The sequence below is a fragment of the Zonotrichia leucophrys genome, chromosome 3, assembly GCF_028769735.1.
Source record: "Zonotrichia leucophrys gambelii isolate GWCS_2022_RI chromosome 3, RI_Zleu_2.0, whole genome shotgun sequence".
NCBI classification, from domain to species: Eukaryota; Metazoa; Chordata; class Aves; order Passeriformes; family Passerellidae; genus Zonotrichia; species Zonotrichia leucophrys.
The window spans coordinates 65,921,527-65,946,394 of NC_088172.1; the positions used below are offsets into that span (position 1 = coordinate 65,921,527).

The window sequence follows — 24,868 nt, forward strand, 5'->3', positions numbered from 1 at the left end:
CCTTTTCATTTAGAGAAATACCACCATTTCAACTGGTCAATACATCTTTTCCTTCACTTCCACCTGCTATACCGCATAAGTCTGTAAAGCTCTGTATTGTATTCTATAGTCCTGTACTAGATGCTGTCTCAGCCATCTCTCTGATGAAACCTTTCTTCTGCTTGCATTGATCTGTCCAGACTGTGACAGCCCTGCCCAAAGCTGAGCCAGGATTAGAGCCCTGGAGTTCCTGGCTAGTAGCCCTGAATGTAAGCAATGAAACCACACTGTCTCCTTCCACTAGCTGACGTCAGATGTTTTCCCATTCAATACTTGGTAGGCTGCTTAAGTCTCCACAATGATACCCTGAGGAAGTGATATTGGCACAAAATACAGTCCAAGACTCTGAGCACTAGTCAGTCGGAACAACAGCATTGACATTATGACACTTGTATTGAGTTTTATTTGAAAACCTCTGATGAACTACAAAACAACTCACAGCTTTGGCTAAGGTGATGCATTCTTACTTAGGAAGCATTCTAGCTTAAGATGAATTCTTATTTAGGAAGCATTGTTACTTAGAAGGGTATTAAATTAATGCTGAAAATATATTTCACTAGCTTTAGCATCAAACATGTAGTTGCTCCTACCTTTTGGTATCCTTCAGTATCCTACAGTATGGATAACACAGCTGGACAAGGTAGCTCTGAAACAGTCTCTGACATCCTACACAGATAGGTAATGACACCTTTCCAAGTTTACTCAATCTAGGAATCAGGCTCTCCTCCCTATTATTTGCAGTCACTGCTCAACTGGATGCTTCTAAGAACTCTCAGCTTGGTTTTGGGGTCACTGTATTTTCAGAATGCAGCCTGCAAACTCATAGCAGGATCAACAGCCTTTATTTCTTGGTTATTCTCCTCATAAAGCCTCCAGTTTATGCCTCTGGTGGTCTTAGTTAAAAGAAGAAGATGAAAGATTAGAGAGATTGTAAATCAGTGTTACAAGAAATGTTAACCAGCATCTGAGATTGCACAATGATATCTAGTGAAAAATTGAGAAACAGGCAGGGAAGATCAGCTACTGACAGGAGAGAAAGAAGACTGCAAAGAAAGGATTGCAAACATAATGGGAATTCTCTGTACGCAACCAACTTTGAGGATTAATACCAGAAACTATGATAACATTTCAAAAAGCTCCAATAAAAGTAGGTATGAAATAAAAGATAAATAAAGCTTAAATATAGTATTCTGATTCACCAACTTTGCTAATCATATAGGGGAAGAAAAGACCTGAAGCAAGGCATTTTCTCTCTAGCTTAGCTGTTGACAGGGGTGCTCTATATAGAAGCCACAAAGGCTCATTTTGACAAGAGTATTGGAAAGTTAAGTGCACCACGACATCCTTAGCACCATGGCTAGTTATGTGACATATTCTCTGATGTATGAAGGTATTTCTGAGTATTCGATTTTTCTGAATATAAATATTCAGTATGCAAAACACATCATCTGGTGACAATCAAGTTGTACATAATGATAAGAAAGAGAAAATCCTTTATTCAGCCTTTCAGCTGGCAATACCAGTGGAGTAAAGGAGCCCATGTGCTGACAGCACATTCATTAAAGTCAAGACAAATTCCACCTATGTAACAGCAGCAGGACTGGGGTGGACTGTCCTATTGTCACTAATTCAGCAGATTGATATACTACATACCAGCTACATTAGGAAATGAGTGTGCACTGTGTTTCCAAGAGAAGCCATAACACCAGAATCAGTCCTGTACCATTAGCATCCCCATAAAGAGAAAAACTTTTAAAAAATTTAAATAAACCCTCCAGGCCTGACTTCCGTCTCTCCTTTTAACTCTTCCTGTGGTATTAGCCTCATAACTGCAGCAGAGTCACTCCTATTTACCCTGCCCCGAGTAAAATGAGGCTTCATGCCTGCTGAAACTAAATCATTGCCTCCTACAGTCATTTTCTACTATTATATTGGGCTGTTTAGCTAAAGGGATGAACCACAGGATGTGTGACTACATTACAAGTCACTGTTCTGTACTGAAGATGTTGGTAGGGAAATGGGAAGAAGTGACCTTTCAAACCGCTGACATTTATACTGATATTTTTGGTTTTGCTGCTCCTCTGTTGTGTGAATTCATAGGAACTTAAAATCATATCCTAAAAATGATCTTAGATTGCTTTTAAAATCTGATTAGAAACTTCAAGAACAATGAAACTGTAAGTCCCTTAAACTAAGAGACAACCAAACAGGAGAGCAATGAGATTAGCAATTTTCTCATTACCTTCTGGCAGTCTGAGGGTATGACTTTAGCTACATAATGGGAGTTTTAGAAAAATCAGAGAGGAAACAATTTCCAAAGTTACTTAAATTTCTCCTCTCCAAACCAGTTAGGCAACTAAACAAAGAGAAAGCACTCCTACTCCCCTGACAGTCAGAATAACTGGGTACAGGAATGTTCTGAAAGAGTAAACTGCACCAGAACAGTGTGGTCACCAGCCTCTGCCACTAATCCTGCCTCTGACTCTGTTAAAAGTCTCCACTGATTCAGATTATGTGGATGAACTCGGTAAGCAACAGGTAAGCATAACCATCAGTCTTTGTCAGTTCTTTCATCTTTTGGAATTTGGTTTAATACAGATGTGAAAATTTGGCCTAATGTCTGAGGGAGACACTAAACCCATCCTATGATTTGAACTTGAACAGATCTTGCAATTCTGGACTATTTTCCTTCTTGCAAAAACTTTACCTCAGATTTTGGAGGCGCTTGAAGAGTTAATTTGATTTTATAGTTACTTCCAGACCAAATATCAATGAGTTTGTTGCCCTGATCTAACTGGGTGTACTGGAACATAATTAAAAGCATTAAAAGTCACCCATGTTTGAGGAATTTATGTATTTATAATGCATTCTAGTCCCACAAAAACTGCATCTAATCATTCCTTCCAATAGAGGCCAATAAAAGTTCTTTCATTTTGATAAGTTGTTTTTAGTCACTGAAGAACAAGTCTGGAAAGTTTAAATATCCCTTAGATCTCACTGGAAAGCAATGGTACAAGGTAACTCACTGTTTAAATGGCAAGAACATAAATTTTTTCATAGCTTGTTATGACTGTAATACAGTTGGTTGAAAATTTTTTTTGACTGTCTGCTGGAAAACCAAGTATTTGAATAAAACTATGTTTTTCATTCAAAGTGTTTCTCTTTGATAAAAAATGAAATAAAACAAAACCCCTCAACAAGCTGTTTGTGTTGAACTTCACAGAGAACCACACAATACAAGATTCTTCAAGAGTCTGAGTTTATAAAATGGGGAGATAATTACATTCTACATATACTAAGGACCCAGCCCTCAAAAAAGGAAGAACTAACGAAGTTTTAAAATTACAGCTCCAACAAGGCATTATACTGTACCATCAAGATTTTGAGTTTTGAGCTAAAAACATTAAGTTATTTGAAGATATTTTTAACTGAATTTTTGTCTTGAAGATGCACTTCTTTAGATGAAAATACATATATTTAAAAAACAAGTTCTCTGTTTATTCATGTGTTTTCCACAGAAAACTACATTTTAAACCAGTTTGGCATATTAAGCTTTGCCCTCTCTTTTCTCTTGTTTTGACCAAGAGAATTTGAGATCTGAAATTTAATTTACAGCCTTAATTGTATTTAAACATAGTTTTATTTGTGGATGAGTGCAGATACTTAGCCTGCTGTTTTTAAACTAAAACAGGTATTAAAAATTGCTTAATGAAAAGCAGTGGTCTGTCTCTTCAACCACTGCTTCTTCTCCAGTAACACAGAAATCTAGTGCACTGTGGAAACAATACTTAACATTATTCCTAGGCAGTTATTCCTACACATTGCAGAGTGCAGGGAAAACATAGTGCCTAACATTTATCTGGAGCAGTCTGATTTGAGAGGTGACAGAGCACAATGTACAGAGTGCAGGAAAATGTAAAGCAAGCCAGTTGTAAGACAATAGTTGGGGTATAGATGAGAAGATCTCGAAGTGTGTTTATGTACCTTAGTAACGTTATTTGCCTACAAGAACTTCCCTTGCTCTGATGACCCTTGGAGTGGCTTTGCCTGGAAAGGAGGCTCTACACTGGAAACTGTAACTAACAAAAGAATCCAGTACACTGCATTCAGGACAGGGTAGGGTAAAGGATCCATGGATGACAGCATTAACCTTGGACCTTAACAGTCCATAAAAGCAGACACTGCTGTAAAGAGTCAGACTAATGCAACAGCTTCATTGCAGACATGTGGCCAGTGCACAGATTTGGGGGTGAATTCCACCCATCACATAGAAGTCACTGTACGAGACGAATTTCTCTTGCTTTTGTACCAAACAGAGAACACTAAAATTACTGATGAAGCCTCCAAAAGTTCCTGCATCACGTGGCAATTTGTTACAGAATTAAGGAAAAAGCCAATAATTTTTTTAAAAAAATTAAGCAATGCATTAACTGTAACACAAGCTGTCAGTTTCTTCAACAATTTTGTTCAGAGATACACAGCTTGGCAAATAAGAAATGTGGAATTCATATGTGATAAATCATTCAATTAAAAATCCCTCCAAATTTAAGCCACCATGACTAGCCATAATCTGATCTACCAGGGAACATTACATGTGGACTGTGGTCCTCCCACAGTCTGTATTTCCATTAACAACAGTCAGAACTTTTTTTTGTGCAGATCAAGCAGTAGAATTCCACAGTCCATATAACTGGTTTTTGCTTCTTTTTCAAACAAAGCTTATTCCATTGCTGGAAGGGTAGATAGTTGGTTATTTGACTTATCCTGATAGAAGAAAAAACTGCATCTCTGCATAGAACATTTTCTCCTAACTATCAGGTCACTGGATGATGATGGAAGGCCTGGCAGCTCTTACTGTTTACCCTGTTGGAAGACCTATCTTCCACATACCACCCAGCAACCATAGTACATCCATAGCCAGAACCAGACTGTCTTGACTGAAGGTTTTATCTATTTCCCAGAAAGATTATGTCATTAGATATGATCCAGTCTAATATGTTTCTGTGCATTAACATGATTTACATGATTTGTTTTCATCTGTCACTAAAATACAGATCATTAACCTGACATTCCTCTTAGGATTTATGGACCTTATTGATGTTTTTATGATTATGCAATCTGATGTCTGGCAAACCATAGAAAGCTGTGGGTAGGTGGAGGAGTGCATGTCTGAAAACTAAAGGAGAACTTCAAGCAGGACTGTTTTGTCATTTACTTGCTGTAGCAAGTAATGCGATATAATTAAAAATGGTCAGGAAAGATCACTATCTTTCGGCATCAAATTTTAACACATGCAGTAAAATAGAAATTATCAGCCTTGCATAAAACAGATTTTTTTTCCCTCCCCACAGTGAGGGTCCAGTAAAGCCCTGGAACATCCTGAGGATAAAGGATATCAACTGGATGTAAAACAGAGCTCTTTTTCTAATGGTTTAGGATGGGAGGGTGTTCCCCTGTAGTGGGAGGAAAAAGCTGGAAATGGCAGTGCTTGATCTTTTTTAAGGTTTTGAACTAATATGTAAAATTAAAATGAAGATAAATTAAAATCCTTGTGAAAAGGATTATAAAAGATAGGACAATTCTATAACAAGCATGATCCAGCAGCCTATGAATTAAGAATGAATCATAATATACAAGCAGTGTGGGGAGGTCTGGAAAGTTTAATCTTCTTGGACAACTCTGAAAGAACTGAAAGAAAACAGCAATTTTCCTTTACCAATTTAGGTCAGGCAAGGCAAAGCAGAGCAAGGAAAAGAAAGAGGAACAGAGTATGAAGAGTGATTTTGTTCACTGGTGAAGAACGTGAAGAGGTTGAAGTGTACTGTTCCCTCTTTTGTAACAGGTAAATCAAGAATAGAGTATCATTAAAAATTGCTGCTGAAAGTAATAAAAAGTTCTCTATTATGAACTTAGTCAACCATTTACTGATTGGCTGGAGTGATGTGAGCATTCAGTAGTTTTTAAGCTGTTTTTCAGCTGCCAGAGGGTATCTTGCAAGCAATATTTGGAAAGAATTCTACTCTAAAAACTATTGTGGTTCTTGAAAGAAAAACAACAGCAAATGAAGGAGAAGTAAAGAGAGCTGCCTCCTGCACTTTAAAATATAACAGTAGTGCATATAGCAAGTTGTGACAGTGCCTCATGGATCTCCCTCCCCGGCAGGTTCTTAACAATGCTAGGTTTAGAGTAAAATACAAATCAGAAATTATAGTTCACACAGAATAATTAAGTTCCTTCTTGAACTCTAAAGGGAACATTTAGTGAATCAGCTACAAGAGTCAATTCAAAGAGTCTGAGAAGGTCATAAGATTGTGTTTTGGAGGCTTACAGTCTTCATCTGAGTATTTTTACTAAAGTTCCATACAATGCTTTTCTCTTTAACTGCCATGCAGCACTTTGCTGAGAGAACAAGCCAAACAAAAATTGTTCTAACAGCTCATGTCTTTCAGCACCCACAGACTTTACAAGGCCCAAAAGGCAGATCTATGGCTAACATAAAATATTTGGACTTGCTGTAGATGTCATGAAATAAAGCTAGTGCCTTTTCTTGTGTAGGGAACTGACCACAGATAAGCCCAAGGTAGAAAGTTCACAGTAAAAATGTCTGGACTTGAACTTGTCTAAAATTTAGTAGAGACAGACTGCCATTTTCAGACTGAGTTCCCATTGACAGAATGCCTGTGTTGATTTGATAGCCCTTTGGGATGTTTGAAGACATTTAAAATCAATACTCACGCCTTCTATTCTACTTTCCTTTCAGGGTTTGAATTGAGAGTTTTAGGGCTTAAGCCAATTCCATTTCAGATACTCTCGATTATCAAACCTCTGTGCCAGAAGATGAAGATCTCCAACAGGCTGTTGTAACTTTTAGCCCAGGACAATGTCAGATACTCTAGGCAGGACATGGATATACTTCAACAATTTATTACTAGGCTTTTGACTTCAGCTACAGCTAATGACTGCATGTACAAGACAAGTATTTACAACACAAGTAATTACCATGGTTGAGTGTGGCTCATACTTCACCAATCGTTGGAAAGAAACACTGTCTTTAGGGCTGAAATGAGCTAGTAACAGGCAAAAAGCTCGAGTTTTTCTGTGTAATTCAGTGGTTTTCAATTAATGGACCATTTCCACTCAGTCTCTTTCCCTATGCAAGTCTACTTTATGTATTTGAAATCCATTTCTGAGTGTCCAGTATAGGCATAATATATTAAGAGCAAGCAGGCATCATCCTCACCTGCTCCTCATTTAATGCCAAATACAAACAAATTTGAGAATGGAAGATTAGCCAGGGTTCTGCAGGACAACAAAAGACTTCCTAGGAACCCCTGATGAAAAAGACAGGCAACAAGCTTTTAAAATACTTTCTTCCCCCTCTTGCCTATGTCCTTTCCTCACTTTTTTATGATATCCATTTTGATTTCCTTCTGTTATAACTGGTTTCATATCTCAGCTATCCACATTGTGAAATAAGCCTAATTCAAAATACTTTTAGAAAGCTTCTAACTATTTTGTAATAAATATGTAAGTGGAAACATTCAACTGGATCTTAATTTTTCCTTGCTAGCTCACACAACTTCAACTGCAGGTAATTTATCTTCAGTGAACACTAAAAGCAACATCTGGAAAATACAACAATTAATGAGAATAAGTAAAAAGTCACTGAGCTGTTACACAGTTTTCTGTCTCTAGGTTATTAATTTTCCTTTGCTTAGAAAGGAATGGCTCTTAGAATTGATATAATTGGGCAGACACATGAACTCTTACATTTATTTCCTTTGAAAGAAAATGGTTTCTTGGGGAGGCAGGGGGTGTTTATGCAAGTTTTTTTAACTTTAGGACTGACTTTTGTCAGGATAGGCAAAACAGTAAGAAGTTGGTCAGTCTGAGTTTGGAATGAACATGAGCATTGGAGTATGGAACAAGTTTTGTCTTCGTCTTTTCAGAAGGTGACTTTCAGGGAAGGACCAATGCACCAATACTGGAACAATTGCCTCTGAGAAACAAAGCAAGAAAGCTAACAACACAGAAACCTCACTGACAACCAACATAGTTTCCATGTGAGAAAAACTCTAATGTAAAAATGCTTTGAAGCTGTCAGATGACATGGCAATAAAACCTAAATTCACCTCTTAGAATGTTACTCTGTCATATTAATCAGTCTTACTGGCACACTTTGCCTACAGATTCAGACCATACAGACAGATAAATGCAAGCAGCTATTTTGTATAGATACAAACACATAATTATCACTTTAGATTTCATTATTTTAGTCTATTAAGAAGATATTCTCAGCAGACATCGCAACTTTTCATTTGCATTAGCGCCGAGTCTATAATACATTGCTGTATGTACACATCATTGTTATCCCAGATAGTGTTTTGAGAATGAAACTCTTGTTGGATCAAACTCTCTGGGACTAACTGATAAAATCTTGCAACAGATTTTTTAAGTCCTGAAAATGATAGTCTGTAGCAAAAAGGCAGCAATAAAACACCACTCCATTGTGTCAGAAAATTAAATAAAAAGGGTTTGTGTCCCTTTCACATGTGCACAGGTGAAGTAAAAAATTGTGATGATGATGATTCTACATTACCAGAATATCCATATTAAGGGGTTTGAAATCTGGATACTCCTGAAATCACTAACACCATAGTTTGAGGAGACAATTAATTGTGATTTAGGATTCTTCATTCTGGAGGAAAGATGTCATAATCACATAAACCTGATCCTGCCTCAGAAGCCTTAATGGCAGATCAGGATTTTCTCTGGGTCAACCCTATTTTTGATGGATTATGTACCTTGTACCTGCTTAAAGTATATAAGCATAAAGATGGCAGAAATCACAGAGCTGGCACAAACACTGCATCACTTGTCGGTGTGGTTCAGATGAAATGTGAACTATTGGGTCAACAAAGAACGGCAACAATTTCTTCCTCTCTTCTGTTTTGGTCATACGGGTCATACTGGATTATCAACACAAGAAACACCAGTTTTACAACCCCATTACAGTGCTCATTAAATGCACAATCAACAAATGAAGGATCAATGAACATATAAATAATAACTCCTACAATACTATTACATCACTACAGAAACAGATGAAAGTATAATAATAAAAGAATAGAACTGAATAGTAAATAGGTGAAACTGTACAGTATTTTAGCCACTAGAACAATATTCAAACATTTTTTTATCTTGAATTGCATCACCAGAATTTCTAAGGTCTTTAAGTACCTATATATGTATACTACAGGTTACGGATTACTTTTTCTTTCTTATATTCGCAAAATTAATGAAATTTTACACAAAGTATGGTTTATTCTGTGGTGTACAGATTCTACTGAGAAATTCCTGAGTACTTTAAGAACCTTTTTGAACATTAAAAATGTTATCACTTAAATTCACCCTATTTATTTCTCAGGAAAGTGCTCCCGCAACAGACTATTCGAAAATAACGGCTCTCAAATTCAAGCTAACAAGACGAATTTGAAGTTCACTGGGCATTGTGAAAAGAATTAAACTACACATTCTTTGTCTATACTCAAACACAAAAAACGGTGCACAACCTCTGAAAAACATCACACTGTGTTGCCAAGAATCCCACAGGGATATAACCTGCTGATAGAGCAGATTTAGCAAGGAGAACCTAAGACATTTACAGTCCACCCTGAGCTGTCCTCAGGAAAGTGGATTGTCCCTGTTAGGAGATGAGAAAGTATCTGCACTGTCTTCTCCATTCATAAAGTGCTTGGATTTCCAACTGATACTGATGTGGGACTAAGTTCACCTAAAGCACAGACACCTTAATAACAGCTACAGATGTAAACTAGTCACCTTGCCTAAATTCCTAGCAGGAATTTAGACCCTGAGTTCATAGACACACAACAGTGTAGGCTATGTCTTAATCAGAATCCATGCGGTCCCTTGTTCAATGTTTTCTGTTTATTTTCTATAGCTGTTGGTAAAATTCTTACTTCTGTCAATCCAACATGGCAAATCCACAATGTTTTCTGTGAAATGGAGGAAGAAATTAGGAGCATGGGGGTAGTTATAAAATATTTACAAAGGCACTGTGACACATGTATAAAGTATCTCAGCAAAACCTATTTTAGCAATGAGATGAATAGTCTAAGTATGGAAAGAAAAAGTATTTTGGAAATCATGTTAAATGTACCGAAACATCTTTTGAGATGTTTCTACTCAAAACAGCCACTCTAAACAGAGCTATTGTAACATAACCTAGTGTTGATGGCATTTTTTCCAGGAGTAAAATTTTGTTTTCAAAAACTAATAGGTTAAATACCACTCCACAAATGTCTTAAGTGAAGGGAAAGGCCTATTTCTCTGAGCCAACAAAAAGAACATACACTAGGAAGGCATTATAGAACACGGATATATAATCCACTAGTTTCATGCCTTGCATCTGTGAGTCTTGCAAATGCCATTACCCTGTGCTAAATTAATTTAGGCTCATTCAGTCAAATGAATGCACTGGAGAACTAATATAAACTAGAATTTCCTGAGCCATTATTTTCTATCTTTCAAAACCTAAAATAGGTTATGCTAATTTAACTAACTAATTGTAACTGGCAGGTCATTTGCAGAATAGTAAAAGCAAACCACTTCATGGTTAAAACAAATTTAATGTATTAATTAAAACAAGTTTAATGTATGTCATGGTTTGACCAGGAAGGAGTGGGAATTCTGGGAAGTGAATTCTGAATTAGTGAATTCTGGAATTCACTAATTTGTGACCTTAACTTACAAAACCTTTCTCCTAAGAAGATTGATTTCTCAGCTCAAGACAAGTTTGTAGATCACATGTTGATCATGATACATTAGAACATATATTCAAGTACAAACTAGCAAGAAGACAGCACTATAGACTAAAATAGTAAGTCGGTAAATAGGATATAAGTATCTTGCCTGAAATTTTAATTCTGTCTTTTTTTAGTTATGTTCTATAGGCAAGGCTAGATGATAGTGTTATTTGCAAGAATTTCTTAGACAGCACTAGGATTACTATAGAAAAAAAAAGGAAAATTTAGCCCATTATGAATAAATTTGGCTTTGTGTTTTGTTTTATAAACACAGCTCCTATGCAGAGATAAATTTTCCTCATTTTCCTCAGACAAATACTTTTCAGTAAGCTTTCTGATGTTTATATGATCAAGTCTGAATCAGAGTTTACTAAGCTAACTGAGTGAAGAAGCCATCTATAGTTATCCTTTATTATTGAAGCCTGGAAGTGGGAAGATGGCAAGTTTACAATCTACTGGATTCAGTGGAAAGTCCTTTCCTGCTCAGTACACAAAACAGTCCGAAGTTGATTCTCTGTAGATGTTCCCAAAAGCCTTGGCACCACTCTGAGAGGTAATAAGGGAAAAAATCTTACTCTCTTTTTTTTTCAGACCTTAAAAACCTGCCTACAACAATCAGTGAGGACACTGTTTTTAGCACCTGGATTCACCTTGATTGATTATGTCAATCTGGCACATCAGATACAGCTACTGATTACAGAAATGTTTGCTTCACAGTATCTCCTGAAGTAATTCTGCTAGCCTGGGTATGGCATCACCACTGTGAGCAAGTCCTGTTAGCAAATCTAACACAATCATGCTTTGAATGATGGGCTAGGAGTCCCAACAGAGGTAAACTATGCTTCTGATTCCTGTTCTCTAGGAAATGTGTTTTTAGATGCACCAGAAGTTACCAGTTCCCAGAAATAAACCCACCTTTTTTATTTTGTCTTTGTGTGTGCACTTTTGTGTGTATATAGGTTTGCGTGTGTGTGTTGAAGCTTTGGCAGCTACACTGCAAACTCAAGAAGTCTTGCTTTAGTCTCTAGCACTGTAAAAATTAAACAAACACTCCTAAATGACAAATTTCTATAGACATATTTCATGCTACAGAAATCCCAAAGGAATTCTGTTCTTGCCCACACTGACTTAGGAAATGAAAAATTAAATCTCCAGCATGAAAAGTATTTGCTTCAAACTCTTGTCTATACTGTTTAAGGTCCTTCCCTCAAGTGCCTACTGGAAAATCAAGGAGAGAAAAATGATTAATAATTATTGCACTGATGTTAAAAATAGCTTATATAAAGGAATTTTTCAACCTTTTAGCATCTTGCGTTCTTTCTTATGATGATTGTTTGTCTTTTCTAAATGCTTTTGGCCTCAATTCACTAAAATACTTAAGCATAGTACTTAATGTAAAGCATAACTTCAATTTCTACTGGATTTGAAATGTAGTTTGGAATGATTTACTGAATCACAGCCTACATCATTAATGTTTCCTTTCAAACTATACATTTTTCCACAGAAATAGAAACTAGGAAGATTCTCTAAAGTTTATGCCACTGAAAGGAAGAAGCAATGAGAAAGGCACCAAAATTTATCATCTACCAAAGCACTGAATTTATCTGAATACTATAGAGAATCCAGTCTTAGGACATTCACCTGACATTCCTAATCCAGGTTTAAAAAGCTCAATTCTAAACAGTGATGAAAATAAGTAAAGCAAGAATTCCACATTTATTTTTTAAAAAGCAACATAATTAATTCACATCAAACTAGTGATCAGTTTGTAAATAGCAGGTGACTGATCTAGTAAAAAGCAGGTAACACTGTCTTTCCAATTCCTGCTCACTAAAAACTGGCTTCTAATGACAGTTTGCTTCTTTTCAGGTTTGCTTTCTAAGATTCATCACCAAACAACAGTAATCCACACTGTCGTTTTACAAGCACCTTCTTGCTGCATATCACCCAAAAATAAGCAGATAACAAAGAGGAAGATAATTAAAAAGAATGTAAAAATAAATGTCTGACCCTCTAAACAGATGCAAATAGATATGAACCAGACACTTTAGTGGACTAATATCCTTTTACCCAAATAAAGCCTGGCCAATAGTATTCCTCTATAAAGGAATGTATGATGCATGAGCTGAGTAAATCATCACTATTGCAAATCATTAAGGCACATCAATACAACGAGAGTGGAAACATGATGGTTATTAAAATGGTTCACGTACACCTTCACAGGCACTTTGCAAAGTAAGGATGACCTAGGTTTCTTACCTGAGCTTTTATTGGTTTTGTTCTGTCTACTCTTTACTTGCTCAGTCCATAAGGTAGGATAACGAGAAGCTATATCTAGAAGAAAAAAAAAAGGCAACAGAAAATACTTTATAAATGTTAACATTTTTATAAGTTATTAGCAACTGAACAAGGGCTAAGTTTAAAGAAACATCGACCTTAAAAAAAAGGGCCACATTGGTTTTTATTAGGGCAGTTAAGATTATTATTCATGCAAAGGCATGAATAGCCCTTTCCTTTCCTATTCATACAGAAGATTTTTCAATCTAAAAGTTCAATAAATACTTTTAGATGAAAATTATTTTAATTAAAATTAAAATGTCCTGCTCTGGACCCAAAACATATAATGGCTGCAGACCCAAATTCTGCAAGATTAGCGGTGAGTGATAAGGCAGCCACAACATAGGACTATTATTGCTTCTTTAATGGCAACTAATTTCTCCAGAGGCAAATAAGCCTCACAAAACATCAGCCTCAACAGTGATAGTACTAGTCATTATGCTGAGGATAGAAGTTACCCTCTGACTTGTTTATTTGAACATAGAGTTTTAATCTGCACTTTGGCTCAAGTTTAAAACCTGTGTCTGCCCTCAGTCACGACAACTAAAATTGCTGATGTTGGTCTCCACAGGTAAAGTCTCATCTCCAGACTATAATACATTGTGGTTGTTGTCTTTGCTGTTCCTAAAAATAGAACAGATGTTTCCACTTTCTTGCAACAGACCCAACAGTTGTAGATACTGCTATAATGGCATTTTATGTTGTGGAATACAGTCCGTAACTGCACAGTTTAATACCACACTGTTAAATTCGCTCACCTTCTTCATCACCCTGAGGCTGAGTCTCCAGCGCAGGAGCTGAGGCATCATCTGAATTCAGAATGGAAAAGATTTGCAAGGAGACTACAATTATGAGAGTAAGCTAAATAAGTGTACATACATGATTGAAAATAATGATTTGCACATAGCCCCGGCCAGTAAACAATAATTTAAACATTCTTTATAGGCAGTAGACAGCATAGATATATTAAATACAAAGATTATGTTTTATAAATGGAAGGGGTTTGAGGTTATGGATGATGAATTTATTGCAAGTTCTTTGGTGATGCATGAAGTGATCAGGTTGCTCTCTGGAGTGTAATTCTTCACTTCCAACGCTGCACAGTGATACCTAAAGATTATAACTGAAAAATGAGCATTTCAAAAGAAAATAATTAGATAAATGTATAGAAGAAGTGAGACCTGCAAAAGCAAAAACAGTCTGGAAGGAATGAGTGACTGCATACACCTTAAAATCAAAGGGAATTTTAAGTACAGCAGGATGTATTCAAGAATCAAGTTGATTTGCAAGTAAGATTCACAGATTATATAACCAGAATATTGTTTGCACAACTGTTATCCTCTGGTTAGCATTCTCCATCCACCCACTAGCAACCATTACTGCAAGAAATGAGGGAGGGAAAATTACAGAAATGACAAGAAGATGTGAGTCATTTTAGGTTCAGTAAAACACTGTGGACGTAGTGCTGGAAAAGAAAAATTAAACACAAAAAACTATTTAAACAAGCTTTTGCTAAACAGAGTGGCACCAAAAACTCATCTTTACTTTATTATGTTTTTGTTATTTAAAACTATTGCAGATGTGGGGTAAATATGACTCAGGAGATCATGCTAGTACATATTTTCCAGTCATATTTTCCTGTGGCATGGAGCTAACTCCAAGACCAAGGTGTACTGCAGTAAACAGCATCTTCCGTGCAATGGTTTTATGACTATTTCTTGCAGTTTCACAAGTGGATGTCAGACCAAAATAGTTTCCAGATTGTTTTCTTGGCATTTTCATGGAAGACAGAATCAAAGGTAACTCAGAAGCTGCTTCTGGCATGTAGCCTTACCTGGGCAAAAGGGAGCAGCAGCTTTTAGGCTAACACACTATCTCTTTCCTTTCCTTTCTGCTAGTGCAATTCCAAGAGTCTCCAGTTCTCTTTGCTATCACCATCACTGCTTGGAGTAGTTTTAGTTCTGTGTTGTCTTTAAATCATGCAAAAGGTTTGGGGTCACTCTGAGCTTTGCCTCTAAGGGTCACAGTCTAGGTGACAGCAAATACGGACACCAAGCAGATATTGATAGCAGGTAAAACCAAATTTCCAGCCATGGAATAGTGATCTTTATACAAAACCAAAGGAGCAGCAACGGGAGGTTATTTTCAATGCAAAATGATCTAACCAAGGCATAAGGAGATTTCTTTTAAGAGTGCTCATTCTTCGTGTCCACACAATGGCAGGATTCTTTGCTCCAATACTATGAAAGACTGTCACTCATTAGTTTTGCTGGCATTTCTGTGGTGTCCTCTGGGTGGTGGAATAAGACCATTGATTAATTACAGAGAGGCCATCAAGCATCCTACTGTACTAAAAATCAAGACACATATTTAGATCATCAGTCAGTACGTGATTCAGGAAACCCACTATTTCAGAAAGCAACTTATCGTAGGCAGATATTACCCAGAACCAAGCCAGAAACCGGGTCTGCATTTAAATGACACTTTTCTAATCATCTTTTGGTACACAATTTCAGTTTGTGACACATTTAATCTTACGTAATTACCTGAAATTCAGCATAATGCTGCAACTCAGTGATAATCAGCCCAATCAAAATCAGGCTCCTGAACTTTGTAAAAGAAGCATTTAAAACAGTTTTGGTGTTGCTGTTGTTGTAATACAACATCTGTTCAATGACTGATATGAATTAGATATCTCACAGACTAATTGCACAATTCTTCCTGGCTGGCACATTCACACTAGTCTGCGTATTTAAACATAAACCTGTTTAAATTCTGTTTGCTGTCAGAGTTCAAGAACACAGTCCTGCAGTCAGTTAAGAATCAAAAAAAGGGATGTGATCCCAACTCTGACACCTGTGCTTTTCAGAGTATAAATATTTTCCTTGGATAGAGGAAAGAACTGTGGAGCCAGAGAACATACTTAAGGGAATAAATTTTAAGCTTCATTTCTGTTCAGTTTAATGTTTAAATTTACAAACATGCTAACAGAGCCCCTGATCTCCAATATCTGCAGCTGGAAGTTTTCTTTCAGTATTGGAACACCCAGAGAAAGCAAGGTGCACAAGTACAACAGATATGGCTCACCAGCTCCATATCTATGGACATCTTGGAAGGGGAGACTGCCTCAAATCTATGCTGACTCTTGAGGAGAGTCCTCGAGACCACACCTTGAAATCTGAAGCACGTCCTCTGGAGCACTGAGAACCCTGTGAACCAGCCTAAGCTTGCTGGGCCACAATATGGGCCGACATCCCTTGTTACTCCACAGGAACAGGTGGAGGAAAGAGGAGCAGAGAGGGTTATGGTTGTTGCAAAAAATACTACTTTGCCCTTGCAAGCTGAGCTACAAAATATGTTTTACCACACTGGCTGTGAAGCTGAAGCGCAGCTCCTTAACTCACATAGGTGTATGATCCTGGTCCCTACTCTGTGGGAGTCCCTAAAGAATTTGGGATGTCTCTGACAACACTACTTTATTTAAAGCATAAGGCAGTATCCATCTGGAAGAAGGGTGAGGAGAGGAAGACAGCAGCATTTGAGAAGAAGCAGGGACCACCTGGGAGGTGGTCAGAAGCCTTTAATGTTGCAGGCTTGTGCTGGAGAACAAAAACCAGGCATGAGTAAAATGCAATCACGTCACTTAAGACACAAATACACGTGGTAAGAAGGGAGATTTGATAAACTGTGTTGATTTCCTTGTGTTCATTCAGGGTTCAGTAGTTCAGCCATCACAGCCACAAAAAAAATAAAGGATACCAGTCAAGTTTTATATATGGTTCATTCCATTCAAAGCTGAAAATGAAAGTCCAGACCAGAAGAAAATGGGCAACCTTTTCACAAGGTTAGTGGAACCCATAATTTGTCTGGAAATGCATGAAGGACCGATTTTTCAGTACTTTGTAATCATTAGCCTTAAAGAAGTACTGATTCTTTAGCCTAACAGCACCATAGGTTATTTAAATGTTAGGTTTATTGCAATGCTGCAAAAGCGCCTATAAAACAAATTGAGTTATATTTACCATGCACCAAACAGAGAGGTATTAACATTAGGACAAAAGTGAGTAACTTCTTTAAAATTAATTTATGCAGTGTAACTGATGGAAATTCCAGTATGCTGTTTTCAGCTGAATCTAGAATTCTTTCAAGTGTTTGGAGAGTGTAAATTTTAATTTTGTTTAGAGCACAGACATCTCATTCATTTTAGTCTACAAGCAATGTCATATTCACATCAGATTTTGTTCTGCCAAAAAGATATACATCGTGACCTATATCAAACAACAACAATCTTCTGGCCTTAAATATAAGCCATCAGATGAATTAATCTCAATATAAAGCCAAGTGCGGGGTCCAAGATGACTCAAGCACTGATTGCTATAGAAATAAAGTGAGAAATCCAGTTCCCAAGATTTTGGGACTGAAGAATGTTGTCTTTATCATACAGACAGAATAATCTGTCCTCCAGAAAAAGCAAAAAGTATGGGAAAATATTTCAGAGTATACAACTGGGAAGAAAACTTGTTGTCCAAACAGCACGGAATTGCAAAATCTATAGGACTGAGACTAGAAAAACATAGTGTCTATGCATATATATATATATATATTTATACTCTAAGTTTACTTAATATCTGCAATGCAAATATAAAATTGATAACATGCATGCATATATATTACATATGCAGCTATAATATATCATAAATTTATATTGATAATTTAAATATATGGAAAACCAGAGTAGTGTCTCCCACAGCTATTTTAGCTTCTATTTAAAGGCCAACTAAGATATTTACCTGTTTTGCCTGCTCCTTCTCGTTGTGGCAGCTTCTCACTCACTGAACCTACAATTGGAAAAAGGAATTAACCAGAAAAATATTATTTTCACTTCTAATATGCCATCTAAGAAACACAGTTCTACTGTAATGATTCATTTTTGTATATTACAGCAATAAATATCAGAAAATTCTTCCTTTGCAAACCAAAGGTTTTAGCTTTGCCTGACCTCTGCATTTGTGCACAATCCATACACTGCCGGACTTCATTTCTTAGCCAACACAAGACCTGAGAAAGAGGCAGCATTAAACAGTAGGGGTGAGAAGGGAGTCAAGAAGATTACAAGAGATGGGTTTTCATAGCTTATTCTACCAGCCTGGACTCCAAGCCAACCCAGAATCCAGCCTTGCCTTCAAGCCATCAAGTAATGGAGAATCCTCTAATTTTCTTCGTAATTTTCAAGGGGACACTTGTCCTTAGGGTTTAAAATAGAAATCCTTCCTTATTTCTTGCTTATGCGCCATTTCCAGTTTTATTATTTTAATTACTAGACACTTTTTAACAATTTATCTGTCTCTGCTGCATTGAAAATCACCTTTAAAAGTGGTATTTTTCTCTCTGAAGAGCCACATGGAGTGATCAAATCTTAAAAACATGAAATCTTTCCATTCTTACAATACAGTCTCTTCTTACACAACACACCTGCTATAACTAAAAGAAAAAACACCAAAAAACCACTCATCTGACACATCTGACAGATGCTTGTATGTGTGTGAAATAATTTATCTGCCTTAATTTTCTTAATTTATTAATTTATTGGAATAACTACGATCACTGTGTTTAAAAAAAAAATAAAGGAAACCCAAACCTTGCAGCACAATAGTTGTGTTCTAAAAGGACAATTTAAATAAGAGAACCCACTAAATCACAGGCCTTGCTTGCCATGCTGAACTGATGGTTACTTCTGCAGGAAGTTTAGACAAGGAGTTTGCCAGAGGGGAGATGCCTAACATTACAAATCAGCCCTGCTGATTTTAAAGCCTCCATAAAAGAATACATGGCATTGTAGCCAAGACAGAACCTTCGGATGGATTCAGCTCTTAATACAGATTTATATGTCCAAATTAAAGATTTATGTATTCACATTAAAATGTTCTTATTTAGACTTGTTTCCTTTTATGGCAATAGTGTATTTTAATGTATTTTCACATATATATATAATGTTTTGAGTCACAAGAAATTGATAAACTTAGTGATGCATCAGTATTAATTGAGGCAAGAAAGTCACATCACTGTAGGAATTATATCCAAGGGTGTTTGGGATAACTTGTTCTAAATGGGCTCCAATAATAATCCATGCTGTTCACTCTGAAAAGGAGGCAGATTTTGTATTTATGCTGAAGCCAGAAGATCTGAGGTTTTGTTGCTTGGCTTGCATTTGACAAAAGGCTCAGCTCGAACTCAAATAAAATGTTCCAGTGTTCGGAAGTACTACACACAAAATTACAGGTTTTTGTAATTGCACCAAATACTAGTGATCCAATCTTTCCTCAAATTTCATCCAGATACTATTAACTCTGTAGTTTCTGAATTTCATTTTGGTTCACAGACTTATAATTATAATTTCCTTGCAAACCCTGATATTTTAGGCCCGACTCAGTCACACAAGCATTTTAAACCGGCTTTTCATTTGTGAGTAGAAATTATGTCTCAGCAGGGGCAATGTGTGTGATGAACTGCTACTGATACTCACTCTGCTCCAGTTTGGCACCAATGCTGTCTCTCTATGTACATCAGAACTATTAGTACAAACTGAACTCAGTTTATACATAAGTAATTTAACACATTGGTGAAATTTATATAATATCACACATCTTAAACTAAAAGCAGAAAAATCTTTCCAGATGCATTCACATTACTTCATCTATATGAGAAACGGTGAGAATGACTAAAGTCTGACAGAACTGAATTTTATTTTTTTTAACCTAAATTTTCATGAAAAAATTAGGAAATGGATGGAGGAGGAAAATGGCATTAACTAGTACTAAAAACTAACATAATTATACCAAATCTAATTTCAGTAAGAAGTTGGATGGATTCTATGAAAATTAGGTTTACTGGGCTAACATTACTTTTTTTAATAGTCTTAAGAAGTCAATAATAATATTCACAGAATTTCCTATAAAATAAAACCTGTGCCCTTCATATAGTTCCACCTGAAATTTTCAATTTATGCAGCATAAACTTTTCTTGTTGTCTCCAAATTCAAGGTAAGGAGTTATTGAGTTTCTATCTTTTTTCTACCATTTCCTGAATATATTTAAGGTAGAAGCACTTGTAGATGAAGTGATGATGGGAAGTTGCATTTGCAAGTTTTTAGGAAATTGTGTCTTCAATATCAAGATGAATCCTCACATTTTCAGCTAGGCAGGAAACAAAACCAACTTATAACTTATCTAAAAGTCAGGCAATGAAACTGGCTTCCAAGTTTTCGGTACACTGTAAGCAACCAAATCAGCACATAAATCAATATCCTTATGGAATGATGGAGGACAAGGAGGGATATTAGATTCAGCAGCATTACATCAAGAGGAAGAATTCAGCACCATTCAAGCTTGGATGCTTGCTTAGCCACCTACCTATTTATTATTCTGTTTTTTTCTTTTTTAAAGGCAGACATATTCATGCCTTAGTTTATTGCAAACCCTACAATTCTATCTAATTTCCCTGTAACAGCATCTGAGGCACAATAAATCCTCCAGGGAATGTGATATGAGTTTTGTGGTTTTTGATTTTAGCATATCCATCTCCTATCATTCTGATCATATGGGACTGGGCTATTAAAAAAAAAAGTGAAAGCCTATTGTTAGCCAGTTTAGATAATGATTTCTGATCTCCTACGAGAGAATATTTGATATATAATCACTGAATGCAGATATCAGGAAAGGCAAACTCCCCCTACCTCACCTATGGTTGTGTCTGACTGTGTATGTATAGGCAAAGAACTATGTATGAGGACTAAATATCTAGATGGTTCAAGGACAGATATTTTTCTCCAGGTAATGAATACAATTTAATGGAAACTTTAAAAGTTCGTTGCCTTCCCGAATATATTTTTTCCATCACGTTATCTGATCACAATACTTTACTGGAGGAGTTCTGAATTTCTAAAACTAGTTACTTGTATGTTGGCCATAAAAGATGATCATGCCATCTTAATCAAAAGAGAGCAAAACTACTTCACAGAAGAACAAAATATATCTCCATACCTTTGCAGTCTCACTGGCAGCAGCCCAGCATATTTAATGGGCCTAAACCCCCTACAATAGACAAAGACTGTATCTTCCAATAATACAACACCTGCTTCTCACTTCTGCCCCATTTCTCAGGACTCCCTGCCTAAGGAATTTCTGTAGTTCCCTGCAGAGCTGATAACAGAGATGGAGAGTTGTAAAAATGTCTTTTTTTTATGTCTGGTGCCCTTTAGTGAAAGTACTGGGAGACATTAATCATTTTTAAGGAGTTTTCTTTTTAACGCCACCATGGGAATGTGTTTGATTTACTGTCCCTCTCACTATTGCTCCTGCAATAGTGAAGACTATTTTCATGGAGTGGAACAGTATTTTGAGATTTATCATGTGTGTCTTAGCAGTACCAAATGTTGATGTGGGAAAAACTGAAAAGGATGGAAGAAGACCCTCTTTCAGATAAAGATATAGTAATTAAAGCAAGGGTTTACATAAAACAGTTGGAAAGTCCCGCATTTTTTAATGCTGCTTACGACCTTCATCCTTCCATATCTTATGTCTCTTGCACAAAATGCAGCTTAAATAAGAGCAACAAAAACAAGTCAATGAGCAAAAAAATGGCACAGGCAACTGTTGTTGATACACAAAAAATAGATATGGGACACTTTTTGGACCTGAGATAACTTTAGGAAACACCATGTCATTCAGCTAACCAACCTTGACAGTTAGGGAAATGTAGAGGTTGTTTTGCATATCCAGTGTCACACAGTAAATGGGAAACATGGATAGGGTTTGGAATTCCTAAACCAAACTCCTAAGTGCCCATCCTAAATTTTGCTCTGTATTTCCACTATTGAAATTCAAGTTCTTCCAGACTGCCATTTTCTTCTTTCTTATTTCTGGGCATTCATCAAAGATAGTTCCACTGGGGGAAAATGAAAGGCAGGAAATTATCCTGTAATTGCAGAACAGCACAGTTGATTAGAAATGTATTTGAACCTTATCTGAAGTTGCTGAAGAACTAACCTAGAACTGAAAATTAACTGAATATTTTCATTAAAGCAAAAAAATTTCATACATTCTATAGTAGCACAATACCTGTAAGAAAATCATTAGAAAAGCATCTCAATTGTCTGTACAAGTTTTCCTCTAAAGGAAAAAGATAGCAAAAGTGATCTTGGGAGAAAAAGGTATGATACAAGCAAGCTTAGAAATTTGTATAAACGACTTTGAAACACCTACAGCACCCAGCCTGCAGAATACAAAGAAGCAGTGAGAATAGAGAAACATGCTGGTGTCAGGATGCCACCACTGCAGGAGATCTGCCCGCATATCAGAAATAGAAAGGCAATTCCTGCATCAAGGCTAGTAAGACACAGTGTATTGGACTAAAAAGGGACAACAGTATTGGCAAAAATGGCATCTCTGCAATACTAGTTGAAACAGGAATATATCTACACAGTTTCAGTTGACCCACTGAAGTTTGGGTTACAATTCCTGTGCATAGTTGTACTAAATAAAAAAGCACAAAAGGGAATCAAAAGTGATCTGGAAAACATCAACACTCTTGCAAGGAAAAAAAAACCCAACTCTGTTATCCTAAACAGATGGCAATTTTGAATATACACTTGGAAATGGGAGAAAGATGCAGTTGTGCATCAGAATTTCATTTTGTAATAAACGAACTAAGTTTTGCTTTATTATACCCCATAACTTTCTGAGAAAATCTGTAGCTGCCTTCTCTGTTGAATGAGAAGGTTTCTCCAGATTTCTCAAAACTGAGTCCTTAGCCAATACCACTGTAAAATCCCCTAGCATTTCAGCTCTTCCTTCCAAACTCTGCTGTGGCTGGACTTCTTTCCTGAGGGACAAAGGAGAAGTGATGAACTGTAAAACATGAGAACACTGATACAAGCAGGGGACGAAATGTGCAGAGATAATCCCACAGGGTCTCATAAAAACTGAAAAGTTACTCAAAATCTTTCCATGGATCAAAATCAGACTCTGAATACTCACCTGTGCCCTGGAGCAGTTTATTTATCTCTGAGCTACTAAATTCAGTTTGAGTGCTATTATGACCTTCACCTTAGCATTTCTGTAAAAACAATTTCCCTTCCCTTCCCTCCAAAAATGAGCTGAAGCAGTCCAGCAGTTTATCTGCTAGGCACATGAATATGCCTTTGAGAGGAACTAGGGTTAGGTTCCTGTAGTGATATAGAATAATTCTCATATAAATTGATCAATTTTCTGGGAACTACACTGCAGTTGCTCCTCAGTAATATCAGTACAAATACAAAAAGTGAAAACATAGCAAATAATTCAACATTTTGAGCCAAAATAGTGCCATGTGTTATAAGACACCTGACAAACAATTATTTATTGAACTTTCAGCATAACCCTTTTTTCACTGATGTTAGTGAAAGGACAGGCAGGAAGGGTATAAATGGAGGATTATAAAAATGGACTTTGCAGAGACAGAAACAAAGGTGCACTCTCAGAGAAGCTCTGGCTATGGACATGTAAAAACATCTTTACTCAAAATTACACTGAAGCACTAAAAGGCTGTCCTAGCCATAGCATCATAGAGTCACAGAATTGTTTGCAAGAGAATTTAAAGTTTATCTCATTCCAAACCCCTTGCCACAGGCAGGGACACTTTCCACTAGACCAGGCTGCTCAGACCCCCATCCAACACAGCCCTGAACATTTCCAAGGATGGCACATCCACAATTAAAGACACATCCATGTGTCCTCTGAAGATGTGACCAGTTATAATTGATAATAACACTAAAATGAAAATGAATGCACATTTTCAACTATTTAAGGTTTCTGAATATTTTATTTTTTTACAATTGAGTCTTGTTTCACAGTGACTTTTCGGACTGGATTAAAAGGAATAATCTGAAGAGTATTATTTCTGAATAAAGTTCACCTACAGGCAAGATGTGGGAAAATTCTGCAAGTCATTTGAACTAGAAAGACCTTAAAAATAAAAATAACTATCTATAAACTTTGCTGAAACTTCTGCAGTGGTCTCTTCCTTCCTCCATCTATTTATTGAAAACATCAAGCTTGTACTTGAATGATTGAAGTAGACCAGGACAGGTAAATTCCCTGATTCACTTTCTTTCTCAGCTTTGTTCACATTGCAGGATTAGCTTTTTAAAGCTATGTCTTCCACTTTCTGACAGAGAATGGTGCCGCAGCACAAATGGTTATACAATATACAGAGTGTGCAAATATTTGTAGAGCTATTTCTGTAAAATTCTCTCAACCTCAAGGGGCATGAACAGTGATTCTGACAACTATCCATACACTCGGGATTTGTATTTATCATAAGTGTTATTGAAATAGGGTCAGAAGCAAACCCCTGAAAAACAGAACCTGTTAATTGTCCTGATGAAAGACAAAAGGCAGCCTGCAAGGCAGCGAGTTCGATTTGCCAGTTAATTTCTGCAGGCAATTTTTTAATTTTGCTCTTAATGTTTTTATTTTGTTATTTCTCCTCTGGATTTGGTCATTTGTGGAATGTGCTGCGGGAGTTCTTTCATTGGGCTATGTTTCAAATGGGCAGTCCCACTACATTTTTTTCTGTACTCTAAATATTGAATTATCAAAAAATGCAAATCTCCCTGAAATGTTTTTGCA

The 24,868-nt window shown here is 36.6% G+C and overlaps 1 protein-coding gene across 5 annotated transcripts in view; it reads right to left on the bottom strand.

The window, feature by feature from the left end:
* SMOC2 (SPARC related modular calcium binding 2) overlaps positions 1 to 24,868 on the bottom strand; it is a 137,990-nt gene that overhangs the window by 53,878 nt on the left and 59,244 nt on the right. For 3 of the 5 annotated variants that reach the window (XM_064708598.1, XM_064708597.1, XM_064708596.1), the window contains exons 5-7: positions 17,993 to 18,040; positions 13,961 to 14,044; positions 13,125 to 13,199 (exon numbers count right to left, since the gene is read on the bottom strand). In XM_064708598.1, coding sequence (XP_064564668.1) covers positions 13,125 to 13,199; positions 13,961 to 14,044; positions 17,993 to 18,040 — 207 coding nt within the window. The remainder of the gene's footprint in view (positions 1 to 13,124; positions 13,200 to 13,960; positions 14,045 to 17,992; positions 18,041 to 24,868) is intronic. The other 2 variants (XM_064708600.1, XM_064708599.1) reach the window with 1 other exon arrangement.